Source organism: Chiloscyllium plagiosum, chromosome 17 (genome assembly GCF_004010195.1).
Source record: "Chiloscyllium plagiosum isolate BGI_BamShark_2017 chromosome 17, ASM401019v2, whole genome shotgun sequence".
Taxonomy (NCBI): Eukaryota; Metazoa; Chordata; class Chondrichthyes; order Orectolobiformes; family Hemiscylliidae; genus Chiloscyllium; species Chiloscyllium plagiosum.
The window spans coordinates 58,707,959-58,731,157 of NC_057726.1; the positions used below are offsets into that span (position 1 = coordinate 58,707,959).

Genomic DNA, 23,199 nt, shown 5'->3' on the forward strand with positions numbered 1-23,199 from the left:
TAATGTGTGAGACAATAGTAAAACTGATTTTATTTTTATTTCCCACCCATTTAGGTCATTGAAGTTTATGACTTGAGTAAAGTTAAATTGAAATACTGGTGAGTATTTTTACTGTTTCCCTCATGACAATTTTGCTAGAACCCTATGTTTTGACCACTAAGAGTGATGTTGCCAGTGCTTTTGAAAAATGGTATTCTCTGGTAAAATAATCCCAAGACACAGCACCCTATATTCACATTCACCTTTTACACCCTACCCTTTTTAAAGTTAAAGGTAATTAATTGAATCATTTTTCTCTGGTAAACTAAAACTATTTTTTTTTTTTGTTTTGCATTTATGTTGACTTTAATGGGCCACCATGGTAGCATGTAAGGGCAAAGTAAGGTTTATACTTGGACCGAGCAGAAATTTAACAAGTTGAGCACAGTCAGAGACCAAAACTCAAATCCAACTTCCAAGTCTCTCATTCTCACAACTGGTCATTGTAAATATGTCTAAAGTTTAACAGTTTGAGAAACAGAGACTTTGCATTCCAATTTGATCCTACACTAGCTATTGGTGCAGCACTCCAATTACTCACGCATTGCTATAGACTCTTGCAGATTTTGGAGTTAGTCTTGCAATGTTGATACCATATTTTGTGCCTTTAGAAAGTAAGTTGGTGCTTCTTTCATTTCAAATGAAGACCTATAAAGTTACTGTAATAATTCCTTGAGTACAACACAGTATCATTCCCTCATCAATTTAGAAGTTCATAGTCATCAAGTTACACAATACTGAAACAGACTTGTCGGTCCAACTCATCCATGCAGACTAGGTGTCCTAAACTGATCTAGTCCCATTTGCCAGGATTTGGCCATATCCCTCTAAACACTTGCTATTCGTACCTGTCCAGAGCCTTTTTAAATGTTGTTGTAATTGTACCACTTTTCTCTGGCAACTCATTCCATACACGCATAACGCTCTGTATGAAAAAGTTGCCCCCCACATCCCCCTCAAATCTTTTCCCTCTCACCTGAACATACCCCCTCAAGTTTTGGGCTCCTCTATACTGAGGGGAAAAAGACCTTAGCAATTCAACCTATCTATATTCTTGATCTTAAACCTTGAAAAGTTCACCCCTCAGCTTCCTACGCTCCAGGGGAACAAAGCTATAACCTATTTAGCCTTTTCCTAAAACTCAACGCCTCCAAACCCCAGCTACGTCCTTAAATCTTTTCTGAACCCTTTCAAGTTTAACTAAAATCTTCCCTATAGCAGGGAGACCGGAATTGAATGCAGTATTCTAAAAGTGGCATCCCCCAGTGTCTTAACCAACCTGTATGTGACGTTCTAACCCCTATTCTCAATTCACCTGAGCAATCAAGGCAAGCAAACAGATGCCGCCTTAGTCGTCATGTCTATCTGAGAGTCCACTTTTAAGGAACTGTACACTTGCACCCTTAGGTCTCTTAATTCGGCAACACTGCCCAGGGCCCTACCATTAAAGGTGGAAGTCCAGCTCTGCCTTGTCCTACCAAAATGCAGCACCTCACACCTTATTTAAAATAAATTCCCTTCTCAATCTTCATTAGCTGTGTACTAAAATGCTTTATTTTAAGCTGAGCTGCTGAGATTTTCCTGCTAAAAAACATTCCAGCTGATTCTTTCATGATCAGTGGAGCTGCGATTTGGATTTCAACTCCGTGGAGCAGGACTTGAACACGTTTTTTTTTCTGGCTTATGGCACTTGCCTATCCCATATACCCCTAGCTCGCCAAATCATGGCGGGACTGATTTTTAAGAAACTCTGGAAAATGACACATCAAAACATTTGATTTCAAATAAAAATCCAAGCATTAGAATTCATCTGAGGTGTTATGGTTTATTATCCTTCCCCAGTTTCTTTCTTGAAGGATTTTGATATTCTCAATTGCTGGATTGAACATTCTTGATATTTGTATTCCTGTAGCTGTACTTGGCAGTTGGGGTCAGTAGGTTGGCCTTGGTGAATGCTGCTGAGACGTTTCCACCAAGTGATTAGTGAAGAGCACTCAGGATGCTTCAGAGTCTCAGCTCCCACTATGATGCAGCTAAATATAAGATCTCATTTGAAGAATTTGCACTCTGGTAGTATAGCCATGTTAGCATAGTAGTTTTATTGGCCATTTATGTACTGTCTTTATTACAGTTTATTCTCACAACTGTACAGAATATTTATTATGGTAATTTACCAGCATTTGTCACAGATTAATGAACCAAGTCTAATGTAACAAAGATGCCTTATCTCTGATTGGTAATTAGTATTTGCATATCACTGCTATGGGATGAGTATTTCAGTGCATATCCACTGTCAATTGAGGGAAAAGTTTATGGAGTTTTAAGCTGGCAGATGAAAATTTGTTGCAGATGTTGACAAAATGCAATGTATAGAAAAGGCCGGGTGATTCTAATGTTAGTGATAGTAGAAGTTAAAATATCGGGCAATAACAGATTGGCGAAGAATTGGATAGAGGGAGGAATGACGGCAGAATCAAAAATTGTAGAGAACAAAGGGGAATGTTTTGCAGTCCACAAGGTCTCTGGCTAATTATGGATGAAAGATGAAATATGAGTGTTTAGGGAACCACACTGGATTGTTTGTTTATGCAAGGAGTTATTTCAGGACCTATAATTACTCTACAGATTCAAGACCTTTCAATAGGTTGCACTGAACCTTTTATAAAGCTTTTGATTTAGACCAAATCTGGTGACCACACTTAGCAGGATGTAATGTCCTTGATGCTGGAGAGGAGATTTACCAGAATAGTTGCAGTGGTGAGTGATTTCAGTTACCAGATTAGGTAGAGAAGCTGGGGTTTAGATAAGATAGGAAATAAAACTATTTGTACTAACTGATAGTACAAGGATAATAGAACTCAGGTTGTAAATCTTTGGGCAAGTTTTACGGGGTGGTGGTGGAGCGGAGGGGAGCTGCGATATGAAGCAATTTTAAAGCCAAGTGATTATTTACAGCTGCAAGGGATATGCAACTGGACACTATTGATAACTTCAAAAACATAAATTGTCTAGAAATCTGAAGGAATTGAACTTGCATGGCTACTGGGATAGAATGGGTTTTGACTGAATTCCTCTGCAGACCCCACATGGATTTGATGAACTCATTGGCTACCTTCAGTGCTTAATGACTGATTCAATGGTCACGGTCTCTTTTTCTACCACTTCAAATGTTATAAGCACCCGTATAAGTATGAATAAATCTTGTAAACATAAGAAATGAGAAGAGGAGAAGGCTCATTGCTACTTTGAGCCTGATTCACCATCGCTCAAGATTGCAGCTGATCATCTACTTCAATTCCATTGTCCTACTGAAATAGACTCTTCGATCCAACTAATTTATGCCGACCAGGCTTCTTGAACTGAGCTAGTCCCATTTGCCTGCATTTGGCCCATATCCTTCTAAACCTTCCTTTATTCATGTCCATACCAAAATGCCATTTTAAATGTTGCAATTGTACCCACTCTACCACTTCCTCTGGCAGCTCATTCCATACACCACCCTCTGAAAAAGTTGCTCCTCAGGTCCCCTTTTAAATCTTCCCTTCTCACCATAAATCTATAGCTTCTAGTTTGAGCCCTCTTCTCTTCCTCCCCCCACCCCCAACTCCTTCTCTGCTCTTTCCCCTTTCATCAGGGCTCAATATTATTGAACCAATGCACTTTCTTGAATGCAGATATAATTGGGGATCACTGTATTCTCCATAATCCACCATATGTGAGAGTTTCTGAAAGAAGTTGTGATGTGTGAAAATACTTCAATTGGCTTTCATCATAAGGTTACTTGTTTTCAAGTTAAAAGTCTCAATTTCTCAAACAATTTTTTTTTCAGATCTTGAATGCATGATCTACTCCACCCACAAATGCAATTTGATAAGTTTTCATTCTGGTTGTTCAGTGCTCAGTGACAATTGTGAAAGCGATTTGAGAGCCAACTTCATGGTAACTGGTCAGAAATTCTTTTACCGGCCTCCTGAGTGGAGTTTCAACCTCTTAGTTTAACCATTGGACACCTAAACCACCAGGAATGGCCTTGATTGGTGCTAGCTAGTCCCCTCCAAAGTTCTCCATTCATGTTTGCTGTAATTGATCTAATTGCATCTGGATCAGGAAATAGGGAGGAGGGAAGCACATCCATAATCCTGCTTCAAATCATTTAAACAGTGGCTTTTGGAAGCACTAATATAGGTGCGATACAGAGCATTTAATTCTAAGGGCATCATAATACTCCCCTATAAGCTTTCACAAATATTGGAGCACTTGGAAGTACTGAAATTCAACCATGTCTTTGAGATGACCTTTTAAATTCTGTAAAGCAGAAGCACTGGGAGAAAGCAAGAACTTGCATTCCAATGCAGTACTTTGCCTCTTCACCACAGGGAACTCTTTTTCTCTCTTTCTCCCCCCCCCCCCCCCCATGATGTGGTGGCGAACAGTGTGTAGGCTGTAGAAGGAATGACCATGTCACTGGGAGGAACGAAGAAGTGTCTCTTTACGTTCTCAGTTGGTAGCAAGTGACAAAGCAATAAAGTATTTTTGCTGTCAGTCTGCGTGATTTGTACCTGTAATACTGTACATCGCTTGCTTGAGGTTGATTTTATTTGGTGTGGTGTGGGAGATGGGAAGTCAAGAACATGAAACCATTCCCCCTCCTGAGTTAGTCTGCAACCTGTAATTTTTTTCTAAATCTTTGACTTGTTCTTTATTCCACTGCAGTGGTGTGCACTTCAACTCTCAGGCTATAGCTCCAACCATAGAGCAGATTGACCAGTCATTTGGAGCAACTCACCCTGGAGGTACGTGAGATCTGTGTATTTACAGGAAATTGAATACAAATATTATAAATTTTAAGCCTGAATTAAGTGAGTTGACTAAAGATGAATATGCTTTTCTATACAAAAACATTGGGAGGGATCTAAGAAGATGCTTTGTAGTTTGTATACTTGATCTTAACCTTTATCGTTGTGCTCCCTTTCCCCCTCATTCTAGTGTACAATGCAGCTGAACAACTTTTTCATCTCAATTTCCGCGGGCTTTCCTTTTCATTTCAACTGGACTCATGGAAAGAAGCTCCAAAATTTGAGGTGAGATTATCTCCAAAGGCTGTTTTACCGTCAGGAGAGTAACAACTTTGTTCAAACTTGCGCTGAATTGGCCATTGTTTTCACTGTATCTTTCACTTTTTTCTTGTGCTCAAATCTACAAGTTCCCACCACTCCCACCAATGATGGCTTGGTTGGTAATCTCGCAGCCCAGTTTGGAACTGACATACATCAACCAGGAAGCTCTCAACTTGATCACCAGTTTTGGATTAAGTTTACATCATGGAGCTACCAAGATAGTGAAAATTCTTTACTTCAATTAGAGAGAAGATCGGCCCAGTTTTCTACTTGCGTTGCTATCCCATTGATTCCTGCTATGACTGTCAGTTAAGGATTTTGGATAAAGCTAACTATCATGCACGCTCAGCCTACAAGCCTGTCATCACTCATTATCTGGAAGAATAGCTATTTTGGGATGAGTGAAACAAAGGATGAGAATTCTTAATGCTCAAAGAGATTAGGAGGATGTGAGAAAATACTGGCAGGCAGCATTAAGGACATCTGAAAGGGGTTTTATAGGCATATTGGGGCAAGAAAATTGCCAATAAGAGTTGGGTCCATTAGAGACTAAAGTGGCATTGCCAGATGAGATGTATTCCAGGCTGTAGTGGGAAGAAAGAGAGGAGAATGTAAAGCTCTGGACATTCATTTTCAAATTCTCTCTTGCCACAGGAGAGATGCCAGAATACTGGAGCACTGCTAGTGTGGTAGTATTAGTCGAAGAGTTGTAAGGATAAAGCAGGCAACTATAGGACTGTGAATTTAACATCTGTGATGGGGAAACTTTTGGATAAAATTGACAAACAGAATTAGCCTCTGCTTGGAGAGGCAAAGATTAATCAAGCTCGTTAGCATGGCTTTGTCAGGGGAGAGTCAAGTCTAACATTTGATTTGATTGTTCCAAAAGGTGACTAGTTGTGTACCTGAGAGAGTGCTGTTTGTAGACTGCATGGATTTAAAGTCTTTTGATAAGGTCTCGCAAGATCGACTGGTTAAGCTAAAACCAATTTAGCAGTTTGAATGCAAAATTGGCTCAGCGGTAGGAAGAAGGTCCTGTTTGAAGGGTGTTTTTGTCACTGAAATCCTGTCAAAGGCAGGTGAATTCAAATCCAAGCTCTCTTTTTTTAACCACTCCTCCCCAGTGAGGTTCTTCCACCGGTTTGCTGTATGTCTGTCTTGGATATGAAACATGTCAAAGTGGTAAGACATGCTTCTTGCTGGTGAACCTGCATTGGTAAGTGCAGTGAGTGGAACCGAAGAAGAGTGATAATCTTTCACCTCGTTCACTTCTAGGTTCAGTATCTTTCCTGGTTTCGCTTCCATTATTGTGCCAACCACCCCTTTGAGTATTCTCTGAAGAACCTGAGTAATGCAGAAATAATGAACATCTGGGGTTATGGGTCAATGCCACTTTTACTTTTGTTTTCTCCTAGAAATTAAATGCTTCCTGCAAAAAAGGGGAAGATAAATTCCACATTGACTAAAACTGGGCAGGGCATGAAGGGAATGGGAAATTGTGTCCCAGGGCTGAGATTGAGGTATAACAGATTTAAGGTGTGCAGAGGAGAGACAGTGAGACAGGATGCATAGTGCTGGGATAATAAGTGAGACCTGCTTTGGATTTTAACACTGGAGAGGCAATCCTGAAGATCATGTTCAAGATCTGCATGGGTGCTACTGGAGGCTATATGAGGACTGAGAATGATCTCCGTTGTGGATTGGGTGGAAGGAGTGAGTTGTTGTAATTGGGCTTAATACTTGGCTAAGGGGATCAGGACAGTTTTATTTCCCTTTTGGCTGTTTGCTTTTGCTGATTTTAATAAAACAAATGTTGGACTAATTTGTGTTTACACAGCCCAAATTTGCCCATGGCCTGGCTTCCCTGCAGATTCCCCATGGTGCTACCGTGAAACGCATGTACATATACACTGCAAACAGTCTACAGGATACAAAGTAAGTAAACTGTCCAAGAGATTAATATCCTGTGATTTCTCTGTTTGTTGCCTCTTGTCATATGCTCATTGTGCGACATATTTTGTACACATCTTTCCAATGTACAAGAATCTCTGCTCGACATTAATTATAATGAAGTAGAAAATCAAGTAGCAATTTCAAAACCAGTTCCTAAAGTTGCAATTGTCTGATAATTTCTAGATTGGCTTTGCTTTAGAAACCTGGATTGTATTTAGTAGCCGTTCCCCTTTAATGGGCAGCGCCTTTGTGATTATATTTTATGACTGCCCAAAGCCTTGGGGGGTTAATTAAAGTCTTGGCTTGGTTGGTTGAAACCACTTGCTGTGTACTTGCATAAGAATTGTTCTGTAAAATATTAGTCTAATTAAAGTCATGCTACACAAAGTAATTCTCGTGGTAGAGTTTAATATTATCTCCATGTTGTCCAGACAGTAGTAGTTTATAAAACGGTGTTGAAATCATATAGCAAGTCTAAGCATCTGAAAGTAATGTATTTAAGTGGTGTTTTTTTTTTGTAATCACATTTACTAAGTGCAATAATCTGGCTTTTATAGAGCTCCCATGATGCCACTGAGTTGTTTCTATGGTAACGTGTATGCAGAAACTGTTGAAGTATTAAGCAATATCATGGGACCCCTGGGCCTCCGTCTGCGACTACTGACAGCAGGTAAAACCAAAATCATTCATATCGATGAAGGAAGAGGATATCTGATCCACTTAAGACCCCTAAAATAGTGCTTCGTTAATTCTGTTTAGTGAATTCCTGGGTACAGTAGTGGTGTAGAAGAAAGCCAGGAAATGTCGTCTTTGTCTGTATAGAATGTACACCCTGCTGATGTTCAGTGCTTGTCATTGGCTGAGGTGAATCTTCCAAGCATTATTCAATGAGGTCAGCCTGATAAACATGTATACTTTTTCTTCTGTGAATGCTATCAACAGTGTTATCTTTCATAAATATTAGTATACACTTGACTCAGTTGGCAATCCTAGTTCTGAGTCACATGTTTGAGTTCAAGCCTCACTGTTGAACTTCTGAATCTAGGCTAATGCTCCAGTGGATTATCATAAGGAGAAGCTGCATTATCATAAGCCTCAAATTGAGACTCTTATCTCTATACTGGTAACTGAGGGGTTTTGAGAGCCAGTTTCTTTAAAGCAGAGCAGGGAAATCTCTTTGAACCTTGCTATCTCAAATACAATGTTTTTTTTATCTGCAAGTGTTGCTTAGCCTGGACTACTAGTGGCATTTGCTTCAGAAAGTAGTTTGTGTTTGCTACATTTCAAAACCATTCAGTGTCTAGCTTTGACTGCTTTTAGGATGTATTTTTTTCTGATTTCCATGGGTCCGAAATATTTACACTAACTGAGCTTAACACATGGTAATCTGAACACTGGAAATCTCTCCTTGCACAATTGTGAAAATGAGTTAAGACTTTACTAAATGTTTTAATCTATGTCAACATACACTATATTTATAGATCGAGCCATTGGGTCCTTGTTATGACAGGGTGGTGAACACCCCCCCCCCCCCCCACCCCCCAGTTAATTAAACAAAACACCCAGAACAGCTCACCTCATATCGTAATCTGTTGGCTCTCAATGGCAGTTACTCTGACTTTGAAAATGCCTGTTTTTATATCCCCAACATTGGATCTTCTCATTGATTTGATGTTGGCAAACGCAATAAATTCAAACGCTATTGGGTTTTAATATCCTGGGGCATAATTTACACTGGTTAAGTTTTAATCATTGTCAAAACATCAACCAACTCTAGTACCTATTTCACAGCCAAATGTTACACACTATCAATTTTCCAGTACATTCTGGGACTGCCATCGAATGATATACACAGGTGCTTGTCAGTGCAAAACAGCATTCACTGTTTCTAAAGGTACAGTACACACTTCCAAATTCATAACACTTTGCTGAGGCCAGACTTTGATAGACGCAAGTTGTAGCTGTGATGGTTTTCCGACTGAACTCCTGCAGCAACAAAACAGTTTGTCTTTCCAGGGTGGTGCTGTGTGCTTCGTCTTACTGTTCCATCCTGCATGAAGCAAGAAAGGCACCCCAGAACTTTACTGGTATGACAGAATGGCATCAGGAGAGTTTAAGACTGGCAGCTTCTGTAGTTCTGAGTAACTTCAAACTGACAGAAGTTCTTCACCAAAGTAAGAGGACCATATTTTTGAATTTCTGTTGGAATAATGCTCTAGCTCCACCTGCTGGTTCAGCGATTAAATGCACTGTCTAGCTGAGTCCTATTCTGCAGCATTTAAGCTTAGGAATGTTTATTGCCCACTCTACTCAGTTGATTAAACGGTAGCCTGAAGGTACCACAATTGATCTATCCGTAGTTTAGAAGAGGAAAGTTCATTTCTCAATTTTCAACAATTCTGATGATTTGAAAAATGCATATGACCAGCGTATATGGATAAGATTTACTTTGGCTATGGTGATTCATATGGTTAAGCGGTCCATTCCTTCCAACTTGAGCAACTACTTTGGACCAGTGAGGTGAGGAAGTTTCTTCTCACAAGTGGAGCAATGTGCAAGTAAGAATCTTTTATTAACAAGACAAATATGAGAGTATTTGTACAACTATAAATGTAAGTTTAGCTATCTTTGTAGTTTATCTGAAGGGCAATTAGTAAGTGTTGAATTCTTTCGTTTTGAAGAATGCTCAGTGCTTAAACTAGCCATGTTTTGTGATGCCAAATCCTACGAGCCAGGAAGTTTTCACATGACCTTTTGAGGTTTATGAAATAATGAGGGGCATGAATACAATAAATTTCTTTGGGGTGGGGGAGTCCAGAACTAGAGGACATAGGTTTAGGGTGAGAGGGCAAAGATATAAAAGGGACCTATGGGGTGGCAACTTGCAGAGGGTGGTACACGTATGGAATGAGCTGCCAGAGGAAGTGGTGGAGGCTGGTACAATTACAACATTTTAAAAGGCATTTCGATAAGTATATGAATAGGAAGGGTTTGGAGGGATATGGGCCGGGTGCTAGCAGGTGGGACTAGATTGGGTTGGGATATCTGCTCGGCATGGACGGGTTAGACCGAAGGGTGTCTTTCCATGCTGTACAGCTCTATGACTCTACGTAGGCAAGAACTTTCAAAAGTTTATTGGGGGAGGATGTTTGCAAGTAAAGGGATGGCTGGAAAATGGAAAACCTTCAAAAATGAGATAACTAATGTCCGGAGACAGTCTGCTCCTGTCAGGGTGAAGAGCAAGACTGGTAGGTATAGGGAATGCTGGATAACTAGAGAAATTAAGGTTTTGATTAAGAAAAAGAAGGAAGTATATGTCAGGTATAGACAATAGAGATCGAGTGAATCCTTAGCGTATAAAGACAGTAGGAGTATAGTTAAGAGGGAAATCAGGAGGAAAAAAGGGGACATTAAATAACTTTGGCAAGTAGAGTTAAGGAAACTCCAAAAGGATTTTATAAATCCATTAAGGACAAAAGGATTACTAGAGAGAAAAGTGCCTCTCTAAGATCAGCAAGGCAGCCTATGCATGGAACTGCAGGAGATGGGGGGAAATACTAAATGAGTATTTTGCATCAATGTTTCCTGTGGAGAATGATATGGAAAGTATAGAACATAGGGAAATAAATAGCAATATCTTGAAAAATGTCCATATCACAGGAGGTGGTGCTGAACGTCTTAAAATGCATAAAAGTGGATAAATCCCCAGGATCTGATCAGATGGACCTAAACACAGTTGGAAGCTAGGGAAGTGATTGTGGGCCTCTTGCTGAGAGATTTTTGTCATCAATAGCCACAGTTAGAGTGGCGGAAACCTGGAGGTTGGCTAACATGGTGCCACTATTTAAGAAGTTAAGGACAAGCTAGGGGACTATAGCTCGGTGAACCTGACGTGAGTGGTGGATGAGTTGGAGGAAATCCTGAGGGACTGTATTCACATGAATTTGGAAAGGCAAGGACTGATTAGGGGCTGTAGTCATGGCTTTGTGCGTGGGAAATCGTGTCTGACTAGATTGAGTTTTTTTTTAAGTAACTAAGAGGGCACAGTCGTGGATGTGATTTATATGGACTTCGGTAAGGCACTCAACAAGGTTCCTTGTGGTAGACTGGTTAGTAGACATGGAATACAGTGAGAACTAGCATTTGCGTATGCAACTGCCTCAAAGGTAGAAGACAAGGTGATGGTGGAGGTTTGCTTTTCAGACTGGAGGCATGTGATCAATAGTGTGCCGCAAGGATCGATGCTGGCTCTACTGCTTTTTGTAATTTTATATAAATGATTTGGATGTGAATTATAGGAAGTAGGTTTGCAGATGACACCAAAATAGGAGATGTAGTGGACAGCGAAGAAGGCCATTTCAATGTAATGAAACCTTGCTCAGATGAGTCAATGGGCAAGGAGCAAGGGGTGGCAAATGGAGTTTAATTTAAATAAATGTATGGTGCTGCTTTTTGGAAAAGCAAATTAGAGAATGAATTATACACTTGATGGTGAGGTCCTGGGGAGTATTAGTGAGCAAAGAGACCTTGAAAGTGGAGTCACAGGTCGATAGAATAGTGAAGAAAGCATTTGTTATGCTTGCCTTTGGTCAGTGCCTTGAGTAGGAAGGGTTGAGGGATATGGGCCAAATGGTGGCAAATTAGACTAGATTAATTCAGAATATCTGGTCGGCATGGGCGTGGTTGACTGAAGCGTCTGTTTCTGTGCTGTACATGTCTATGACTCTTTGTAAATACTTATTTTGTTGTGAGGATAGTATGAGGGGATATATTATTGTCTCTTGTCCTTGAGCAGTGGGATTGGGCTTGGACTGTGTACAATCAGTGCCTGACTCCCGTGTGCAGGCCCTGTGCTATGGGAGTGTGCAAAAAGAGTTAATGTGAAGAAAGAAAAACAATCAGCACTCATCTATTTAATACTCTGACATACTCCCTGCTATATCTGGTTTTCTGCTCCAATATCCTGGTTTAGAGTATTCTAAACATTTTATCATTTTTGATGTTCTTCCTTAATACTTTGACTTCTCTTACTGCAAAGCAAATGTGGAGAGAATGCATATTTTTCCATCCATATATCACCTTAATATTTTACATCTGAGTGCTTCCCTTTGCCTCTTAATAGATTTAGAGCTCGAGCATCACGAGGGGCAGGAATTAATTTACTATACATCATTAAATATTTAATCTGTTAATAGTAAGGTAGTGCAGAGCCAAGAAATGGAAACTCTATAATTTCTGAACCTTGACAATTCTGGAGCTGACCTCAAAGTTTACAGTTTTATTTTTTTTCTTGATAATTTGTGGACGTTGGATGGACCTAGATTTAGCACTGATACTTCATGGGTAGGTAAATCCTAAATGGAAGCTCCAGTAATTATAACACAATCCTATCCTTCAGCCTTGGAGGGGATGTGTTCATAGCTTACTTTGCTACTTCATATGGTGGTGTTATTCAGTCAACCTGTACTTGTTACTGTATGAGAGTACCACACCACCAGGAAATCTTTTCCTTTTCTGTAAGCTGGAAAGCAATTTGAGTGAGTAATTTTGACAAATTATTCAAAAGCATCTCCTGTCCCTAGTGTGCTTGTATCCCTTTTTGGTTCCTGTGTCTTTCTGCTTGGCCTTCTAACTAGGGCAGAGTATGATCAGTTGTTTGGAAAGAGATAATGTCTTCCTGACGCTACTTCTGAGGTCTAGTCACATGACAGCATGATAAAACATGGACATCATCGGTTATCAATTAAGCACAGTCTGCCTCTAATTGCTTCTGGTCTCTGCTGGGTACATTAGATGTGCAACGCTTGCTGTCCTTTGGGATTTTGCCCATGCCTTCAATAAATAATCAGCATGTCCACAATTTAGATCCAAATGGAGGTCTTCACTCAAGTAGAAATGTAGCAAAGTCGCTGTGTGCTTCCTGTTGTCCTACGCTTTCTAGTTATTCAGATAGGTATTACTGATAGGATCAGCATTTATTGTGCAGCTGAAGTCTTTTCTGCAAGCACATTCAGTGCTGTAAGGAGTGGGGTGGGGTGCAAGCAGGGAGGGGAGGAAGATGGGATAGAAGCAACTTCGGGGATTTTGACCCAGTGACAGTGAAGGAACAGCAATAATATTCCAAAGTTTGTGAGAAGATTTGTAGCTCGGGTGCTCGTTGTGGTTCTGTTCGCCGAGCTGGGAATTTGTGTTGCAGACGTTTCGTCCCCTGTCTAGGTGACAGCCTCAATGCTTGGGAGCCTCCTGTGAAGCGCTTCTGTGATGTTTCCTCTGGCATTTATTGTGGTTTGTACCTGCTGCTTCCGGTTGTCAGTTCCAGCTGCCCGCAGCAGTGGCCGGAATATTGGGTCCAGGTCGATGTGTTTGTTGTTAGAATCTGTGAATGAGTACCATGCCTCTAGGAATTCCCTGGCTGTTCTCTGTTTGGCTTGTCCTATAATAGTAGTGTTGTCCCAGTCGAACTCATGTTGCTTGTCATCTGTGTGTGTGGCTACTAAGGATAGCTGGTCATGTTGTTTCATGGCTAATTTGTGTTCATGGATACGGATCGTTAGCTGTCTTCCTATTTGTTCTATGTAGTGTTTTGTGCAGTCCTTGCATGGGATTTTGTACACTACGTCGGTTTTGCTCATGCTGGGTATCGGGTCCTTTGTCCTGGTGAGTTGTTGTCTGAGAGTGGCTGTTGGTTTGTGTGCTGTTATGAGTCCTAGTGGTCGTAGTAGTCTGGCTGTCAGTTCAGAAATGTTCTTGATGTATGGTAAAGTGGCTAGTCCTTTTTTGGGTTGTGGCATGTCCTCATTCCGTAGCCGCGTTACCATACATCAAGAACATTTCCGAACTGATAGCCAGACTACTACGACCACTAGGACTCATAACAGCACACAAACCAACATCCACTCTCAGACAGCAACTCACCAGGACAAAGGACCCGATACCCAGCATGTGCAAAACCAACGTAGTGTACAAAATCCCATGCAAGGACTGCACAAAACACTACATAGGACAAACAGGAAGACAGCTAACGATCTGTATCCATGAACACTAACTAGCCACGAAACGACACAACCAGCTATCCTTAGTAGCCACGCAAGCAACAAGAGTTCGACTAGGATAAGCCAAACAGAACAGCCAGGGAGTTCCTAGAGGTATGGCACTCATCCACAGATTCAATCAATAAGCACATCGACCTGGACCCAATATACCGGCCACTGCAGCGGGCAGCTGGAACTGACAACCGGAAGCGGCAGAAACAAACCACTATAAATGCCAGAGGAAAGATCACAGAAGCGCTTCACAGGAGGCTCCCAAGCACTGAGGATGTCACCTACACAGGGGACGAAACGTCTGCAACACAAATTCCCAGCTCGGCGAACAGGACCACAATAATATTCCAAGTTAGGGGTTGTGAGTTGCTTGAAGGGAAACTTGCAGGTTTGCCCATGTGCTGCTCCCTATGTTCTTGGTGTTTGTGGGTTTGGGAGGTGCTGTTGTAAAAGGCCTGGTGAGTTACTACAGTGCATATTATAGGTGGTACACAGTACTGTGACTATGAACCAGTGATTGAGGGATGAATGCATGACATGGTGATTAGGATAACCATCAATGGGCTGCATTCTTTTTGGTGTCAACTTTGAATGTATTGGAACTTCACTTATTCAGGCAAGTGAAGTGTGTTCCACCATACTCCTTGAGCCTTGCAAATGATGGCCAGAGTTTGTGGTACCTGGATGTTTTAGTTATTGCAGGATATCCAACTCTGTCCAACACTAACTAGATTTTTGTGATCTGAGTTTCCAGAAGCTATCCATTGGCGCAGCTTTATCACAGACTTTTTATTATTGAAATTTATGAATTGTCAAAACCTCAATTTTTGACTTATTCCTTTGGCATGTTTCAGAATGAATTCAAGAAACAGGAGAATAATTTAGTTCATGGTAGTTACTTCTATAAAACATGGCGCTGTTAAAAATGGACAAATCGTGCTGTCTGTCTCTTGCCTGCCCTCTCCTCGGTTGTGCCCCCATTTACCCCTGTTTTCTGAAACAATTGACTTTTTTGAGCTGCATCTTCCAATGGCAATTCAGTTTATAGCCTACTGCATGACAGAAGCCATGTGTGTGATCATTGTTATTGACTGGGAATAAGTTGGAAGATGAGAGATTGGCCAAGAGAACGATGGAGTGATTGAATATGGAGGTAACAAAATAATCGGTTGTTTGGGTGAAGATGCTAATTATAACTTATGGGATAGAATTGTATAATCCTTACAACCCAAAAGAAGACAATTGATCTTTTGTATTTGTGATGGCTCACAGCAATTCCAGTGCAGCTCCTCACTACATTCAATTAACTTGGTTCTGACCTTGGTCTTTTTGGCTGTGGTTGTTAAATCAGAGGAGCTCCAAATGTACAGATTGATTACAAACTAGAAATTATCGAAGGCTGCTTAGCACTTTCCAAAGTCTATGGCCACTTCCATCTTGAATGAGGAGGGCAGCAGGTACGAAAGAAGACCACCTGCAAGTTACCCTCGAAGCTGCTTACTACCCTGACTTAGAAAATTGTTACCATTCTTTCACTGCAGTTTCAAAATTCTGGCATTCCCTCTCCAATTGTGCTTCCGGGGTACCTGGACCAAATGGAGTGATTCAAGAAGGTAGCTTGGCACCAACATGTCAAGGACAACTGGGAAAGAGCCATGAATGTCCAACCAGAGAAGCTCGCATTCCCTACTGAAGTTCTTTTTAAACAAAAGATCTTGGGTAATAGAGAGTTGGTGGTGTAGGGTTAATGCCACTGGACGAGGTTTGTTGGTTTTCTATGTACGCAGGTTTGTAGTTCTCCGTTGTCCTTTCTTTCGACTGTGACGTCCAGGAATGCGAGTTTGTCGGTTTCTTCCTCCTTGGTGAACTTTATGCCTGTGAGGGTGGTGTTGATGATGTTAAATGTCTCTTCTATTTTGTTTCGTTTTGTGATGACAGTGCATGTTGCAAGTTGCCATCTACGTAGCGGACCCAGATTTTTGGTTTGATGGTTGGTAGGGCTGTTTGTTCTAGTCTTTGCATTACTGCTTCTGCTATGAATCCTGTCATAATAGTCTATGGATAACGATGCTATTGCTATCTCTAAAACTGCAGATCTGCTAGTTGCACCAGAAACATACATGTAACTGCTGAATGCAATGAGCAAAAACACTAGCAATCTTTTGAGTTCCACACAACAAAAATGAAATTTGGTTTGCTCATTCACTGCATTTATTGGCTTGATTTGAAAGAGCAGATTTTCAAGAACAGATTTCTAAAATGCTAGTTAAAAATATTGAATGCCATGTAATGCTTGTGGAATTTAATTTAAATTATGCTGTCTTTAGTGTAACTGAGATTGATTTGCTACAGAATTTATTACTGATTAACACAGTAGCACAGCTATAGAGAATGGGGACTTATTTAGGAGTCTTCCTCCATCTTTAGCATTTGAAGTTAGTCGCTTGTTTGAGAATGTTGACAGGTTTCCCCTCCCCTAATATCTGCAAATGTTTAAGGCTAGTGCAGTAGCCTTGCATTTTCATTTGCTGAATCCAGCTGAGACCTTGCTTCATTGGGAAGAGGGCAGAGATTGTTTGAAATACAAACATGGACAATTCATGGTGAAAAATGTTGAGGCAAACTGCTTTGTCACTGGGTGCCAATATATTCTTAACTCGAATACATTTTGTTGTCTTTTTCAAAAGCTGCCATATGTTTCCTTTGCTGCTGTCTGCTGAACTGATTCTAAACTGCCTCTGTTCCTGGTTGCAGGTTGTGCCCCTGGAGTATTGGCAGATACAAAGATGCATACATTTGAACGCTGTGTGTATTTTGGGGATTCTTGCCAGGATGTGCTGAGTGCTCTGGGATCGCCACACAAGGTTTTCTACAAGTCAGAGGACAAGGTAATTCTGACTTGGGGATCAGATGCAAATGATGAATATGTCATGGATCAACTTCTATCTTGCATTTGTGAAAGTGCAAATCCTGAGTGTTGTACTCTAAGTTGGGGACTGAGTGTACTTGCTATAGTTCTTTTGAGTTGTAGCATCTGGTACAAATTACTTTTCAAGCAATATCTGCACACTTGATGTCATGTGATTCCCATCTTCTGATTAATACCAGTAACGATTAACCAGTGACAGCACTCTTCTATTCTGTACAGTTTCATTTCACGGCCTGAGACCTGTGAACCCAAATCCGTCATTCTCTGATAAACCAAAAATCTCCTTACTGGTTGTGGAGATTCTAGTTATGAAAGCTGTATGTATTTTACCCAAAATAGCTGTAGGCTTTGTGTAGTGATAATTTTGCTTCTTTTGCAATATTGATTATGCACATTGTGCATATTAATTTGATTTGCTCTTGTTTCCACAGATGAAGATCCACTCTCCTTCCCCTCACAAGCAGGTTCCCTCCAAGTGCAATGACTACTTTTTCAACTACTTTACTCTGGGAGTGGTGCGTATCTGCAATCTCACTTGTTGATGAGTTGGGTTTATACTGCTTGCTTTCTACAACTTGTATTCATCTTTTTTGCCTTTGCAGGATGTCCTGTTTGATGCCACCACACACCAAGTGAAGAAATTTGTCCTTCACACGAACTACCCAGGTCATTACAACTTCAATATGTGAGTGTCAACTGCAGCTGTACACCCTGCGATCAGTGAAACTTGTAGACTCAGGATTATACATCACAGAAGGCCACTTTACTGTTTTTAAAAACAATGTTATTTTTAAGTTTAACAAACCTTCATTGTATTTACGTTAAACATTCACATTTGCATATTCTGTAAAGTGAAGGGTCAACTTGTACACAAAATATTGGCCTGAACAGGTGCTAAGAAAAGTGCCTTGTACACCAAATCAACATGCACAGTGTAAGCTACAGAATTTATCATATGCTTGAGAAGTGTGGTAGAACTGAGCTTCATGAGGCCACAGGTTTCTACAAACTCACCAGTGTGGATTAATACTGATGCCTTAACTTTCAATGGATACACAAAATGCCACATTAACTGTAGTATTACTGCAGATTGGTGAGATCTGTGCCTGTTACTATCTTTTGTTCAGTTACTGAGCTGTTTTATTAAAATTGAAGTGTGTAGTTTGTTTAAATTAATCCAGCTTGGGAGTGGGGCATTAAACAACAAGTGATTTTACTTCTTTCCACTTGTGCTGCCAAATATATTGCCAACGCTTTTAGCAGATGACAAGTTCATCTAAAGGAATCATAGGCTTTAATCTTCAGGACTAAAGTTATTTGGAATACAACAGTTTTACTGGCACTGTATCTCACTATTGAGTTCATTGTTGAAGCTAGATTCAAAGATTTTATTTCATTGTCCTAGACATCCTACTTTTCTCATTAGTGTTTCTACGCTCCTTGGAGATTTGCTGTTCAAGTTCCTGCTAAAGAAGAAATTCCTTCTTAAATTATCTCTGAAAATAACATGTTAGTAGAAATATTGCCTTGAAAATGGCACTTTTGTTTCTTAAATCTGGTTAGTGATCAGTCAAAAAATTCCCCTGCAAATTACAAAGCAATGTTCATTAGATTCAAGCAATCCTTCATTCATTTGCAGCTTGTTTGAGACTTAACTTTTTTCTTTTTGTATTATATCTGATATTCCAGGTTGGGTTAGGAATCCTTATTCTTAAATGTGAGTTGTGTATGATGAGGTGTTTCAACATCTCTGCAGACATTTTTTGTGTGAATCTTATATTGTCTGAGTTACTGAGTTCAGGAGGGGTGAGAATCTCTCCATTCTATGCAGTGAATGACTCTGGGAAATAATTTTAATTTTTTTTCACAGATACCATCGCTGTGATTTCAAGATCCCACTTGCAGTTAAACAAGGTGAGATCCTTTTCTTTTGGAAAATGTTGGAGAAGGTGCAATTGCTATATTTGTCAAGTAGGTAATTCCAGAATTCATGTCAGTTGTCTTTGGAAGAAAAGGTCGAGCTCCATGATTAAATGATCTGCCAAGTGGGGCACCATGTTCAGAGCTAAAAGTGTAGTTGACCAAATAAATGAGCAATTAGTGCTTGGTTTATCTTTTTATTAGTTTAAACAACTTTAAACTCAGCATTCCATTATAATAGTGTAATTTCACTATTTTGAAAGTTTATTTTTTAAAAAACATGTTTACTTGTCTGTCTAATTGCTGGAACCTCGTGCTCACTTGCAGAATGTTTCATGGATCTGGTGTATATGCTGCTCCTTTAAACTATGATCCAGAATATGAATGAATTGCAGAGTTCCTATCTTCACTCATGAAGTAAATGTGGGATTTATTTGATTGTGATAACATGACACATCTATAGAAGTTGCAAAGGAAGTGGAGAATGCATATTGCCAGAGGAATGCAGAGTACTTGGAATAGAGGGAATGAGAAGTAGGGAGAGGAACAGTTAGATAGGAACACCAACCAACACATGGTTCAATGTTGGTAGACCACAGACTGAGTAATCAAATTTAGAGCTCAAGTTTATGGAAGGTGGGAAATGTGAGACTAACCAGGAAATCATTAAAATAGCCCAGACTAAAGGTGTAATAAGCATTGGAGGAGGGTTTCAGCAGCGTATGGAACGTTGGAATTGCTGAATGGGGCAAGAAAAAGATTCATCAGGATGACTTTTCATCATCCTGGTAGTTGCACCAAACAACAATAACTATACTGTCGACTAATGATGGTATCAGTTTCAATTAATGTGTCTGCAGCAGAACGTATTAATGCCCTGATATAGGGCTAGAGACAGATTGCACAATGGGTAGTATAAGGGGTTGTAAGCTCACTTTGAGATCGTACAAAAGCCGAGGTTAGGATCATCTTGATACATTAGCAGTTAAATCGGAAGAGGGAGAGGCCTTGGAATGGATTATTTGGGTGAATGCATAATCAGTTGCAGGGTATGCTGTTGCATTTAAAACTGTATTGATCCTTTGAGTAATGTAATTTAAATCACTGTAGTTATAATCTATATAATATTCAGATTGCAGATCTCCAACCTGGTGCTACAGTCAAGTCTTATTCCATCATCTGCATTTGCTGAGTCTTTTAAATAGTGCTGTTATGACAGGGCTCCCTTCACCTCTAGTTATAACATAAAATAAAAATACCAAGATGAACCATTAAATACCTTATCTGTTCATGCTTTAAACAAAAGATCGGTAGACCAGATTTCTTGAATACAATTACAGGTTTGTCAAAACAAAACTTAAGATGCAATATTTAGTGAACATGCACAATGGTATGCAAATACGAATAGTTATTTCTATAAATATCCATGAAAAAATGCAAATGCTTGCTGGGGAAGAGTGAAATAAAAACTGATTTCTTGGCACAAATTGTCTTTTCTGACAAAACAAAACTTTTCTTTTGGTTACTGGGTTATTGAAGGCAAAAGAATGACTTATAGAATGTTCCAGATTCTGTTGCTGTGATATTTTGGCATGTGGTGAAGTTACAAGCATTTGTGTTGTCTCTGTAGTCATGCAGCCAGTTTGCTCAGGAAATATAATTGATCTTTCTATCAGTTATCAAGAGTTCTGATTTCTAGGAAGCCCTTTTTTAATATAAAAAAGCCTCCAACGTACACAATGAAAGAAAATTCAATGACTTCTTCCAAAGTATATCCAAAAATCTTGTAATGAATTCCGGTTTCCACAGTCCTTCAAACACCTGTCCCATAAAGCAGCTTCATAACAGTACCCACCTCTGTTCAAAGTGCCGATACTATTTGTGAATTTTATGTAATTAATTTCATTTGTTTATCATCACTGTGGTTCCTTCTCATAATTTATTTCCTCAATAGTTTAAATTACCATTTTTTGGGGGAAAAAGGATTGTCATTGCCCTATTTTAACATGTCTTACCAAATGGGATAGGAGTGAACTGCAGGATCTTTCTTGCAGTGGCAATTATTTGATTTGGTTAAAATAAGTGGACACTCGTCTCTTACTGAGTTGCATAAAATAAAGACATCTTAATAATTTGTTGAAAATTGGCATCTCTATCTTTTGTGCATTTTCATATTCCATTGAATTTCAATTTTAAGCATTCTAGTAAAGTTAGTTGGAGCTCCGTCCAGTTACACTTTTACTCTATGCTGCAACAACCGATCTAAATGACCACTTAGCAATATTACTAGATGGAGTACCTTTGCCCAAAGAGATTTGTTTTTCTTTTTAGCAGTCTTAGCAGATGCTAATTATTATCATAACTTTGGCAGTCTGGTAGTACAAAAACCGGGAAATCTTGCTAATGCTTGAAATTAGCTTTGAAATTTCTTCCCAGTGCCACATGTCAACCCACTGCTTACTTTCAGATGTGTGAATCCCTTCTTGAAGTAGTGGGTAGCAAAAAGCTGGTTAATTGAAAAATATCAATGCAACATAACTCCAATTACTAACTTAAGATATTGGAGCAAGATGCCCAATTGAAATGTTCTGTTCTGTTGTGTAACATTTCAGCCAACATGTATGCAGTTGTCACTAATTTCCTTTTACTATCTGAGTCATGTGCTGCACTGATGTTGGAGAGCTTGTCAAATCTTCCACACTGGGAAATAAGGGACATATAGGACAAAGTAAGTCTGTCTTCTTCTAAAGAAGCAATTTAACTCTCTCAGCATCTTAATGTGATGAAATGTGTTGCGTCTAACAGTCAAGCAATAGACCCAGGAGAAAGTGAGGATTGCAGATGCTGGAGATGGGTGTTCAGAGTGTGGTGCTGGAAAAGCACAGCAGGTCAAGCAGTATCAGAGGAGCAGGAGAATCAGAAATTCCTGATGAAGGGTTAATGCCTAAAACGTTGATTCTCCTGTTTCTCAGATGCTGCCTGACCTGTGCTTTTCCAGCACCCCACACTCTGCTCAAGAAAAAGACTGTCTAGATTGTACTCATTAAGGTTTCACATAATCAGTGATAGCTGGGTTGTTTAAGTTAATTTGGAAGAACACAGTGTCTGTCTTGTTTATTATTGGATTTGTTTCCACTGTTGCACTGAAAAGGAACAATGATTAAATGGTAGACTGCATCAAAGTCAATCGCAATCATTTTGTGTATTTTTATTCACATTTGATTGGCAATGGTACTTCTCTGCAGCTGGAATCATGAGTGTCAGAAATTCTCAACATCTCTGCTGACATAAATGCATTGCTTAAGATTACTGAGATTGGCCAACTTCATACTAGCTGCAGCCTAGGTGGCAATCACCATAATTTTCTCTTTAGTTTTTCCTGTTACTGATAATTATGTTTTCATCAATAGATGGTGGTGCTGACGGCCATGCACAAACGTGTACTGTAACCACATACAGCAAGGTGAGGAAATGGCTGTGCAATTTCATTCTTTTCCCCTAACCCCTCATTCCTCCTTGCATATGCTGTCTGTTACGAATTAGAGTGGAATGCTCATTAATCTATCTTGATCCACATAATGAAAGTTTTAAAACAAAAAAACACTCTTACAAATTCAATTCTTTCTCTTTCACTACATTCTGCAGACATGTTAAATTGGGGATACAAATTAATTCTGTACGTAACTTGGTGTCAGACTGGTAAAGGACAGTTTTTAAGAGCAAATTCTATAAAGGGCCGGTGCTAAGTGCTCTTCAAGGCTTTATTTAGGATTCTACTCCCAAACATTAAGCGTACCCTTGTGGTGCCATGCAAAAGGATACCAGAAATGTGCTCATTACAAATGTTTGAGTGTAAGCATCAGCAATTGCATTCTGATCAGTTGGTCCCTGATCTGGATCATGAGATTATATGACATTCAGGAAACATGTAGCAAAGATAGGGAATATCTCTGTTCAGTTCCAACAGAGATCTACATTTGAAAACCGAAGGATTTAGAACTCTTGACAGTCTTTGAACATTACTGCAGAGTCTGCAAGCTTTCAGATTCCTGTATGAACACATTTACCTAATGGATGTAAATGCACAGGGTCAATAAACCATAATTCAGTTGCTGCTTATTGACATGGTGATGGAGAAATCACATAGCCATATCCACGTAATTAGCTGTTTTTCTGAAGTTGTGATCTTTTGGATCAT

General features: G+C 39.7%; 1 protein-coding gene across 1 annotated transcript in view; it reads left to right on the forward strand.

The window, feature by feature from the left end:
* phaf1 (phagosome assembly factor 1) overlaps window positions 1-23,199 on the forward strand; it is a 63,200-nt gene that overhangs the window by 31,761 nt on the left and 8,240 nt on the right. Inside the window, exons 4-13 of the mRNA XM_043707225.1 lie at window positions 55-98; window positions 4,753-4,832; window positions 5,026-5,120; window positions 6,994-7,091; window positions 7,667-7,779; window positions 16,907-17,040; window positions 17,513-17,596; window positions 17,684-17,766; window positions 18,952-18,995; window positions 22,412-22,464. Of these exons, the coding sequence (XP_043563160.1) occupies window positions 55-98; window positions 4,753-4,832; window positions 5,026-5,120; window positions 6,994-7,091; window positions 7,667-7,779; window positions 16,907-17,040; window positions 17,513-17,596; window positions 17,684-17,766; window positions 18,952-18,995; window positions 22,412-22,464 (828 nt within the window). The remainder of the gene's footprint in view (window positions 1-54; window positions 99-4,752; window positions 4,833-5,025; window positions 5,121-6,993; window positions 7,092-7,666; window positions 7,780-16,906; window positions 17,041-17,512; window positions 17,597-17,683; window positions 17,767-18,951; window positions 18,996-22,411; window positions 22,465-23,199) is intronic.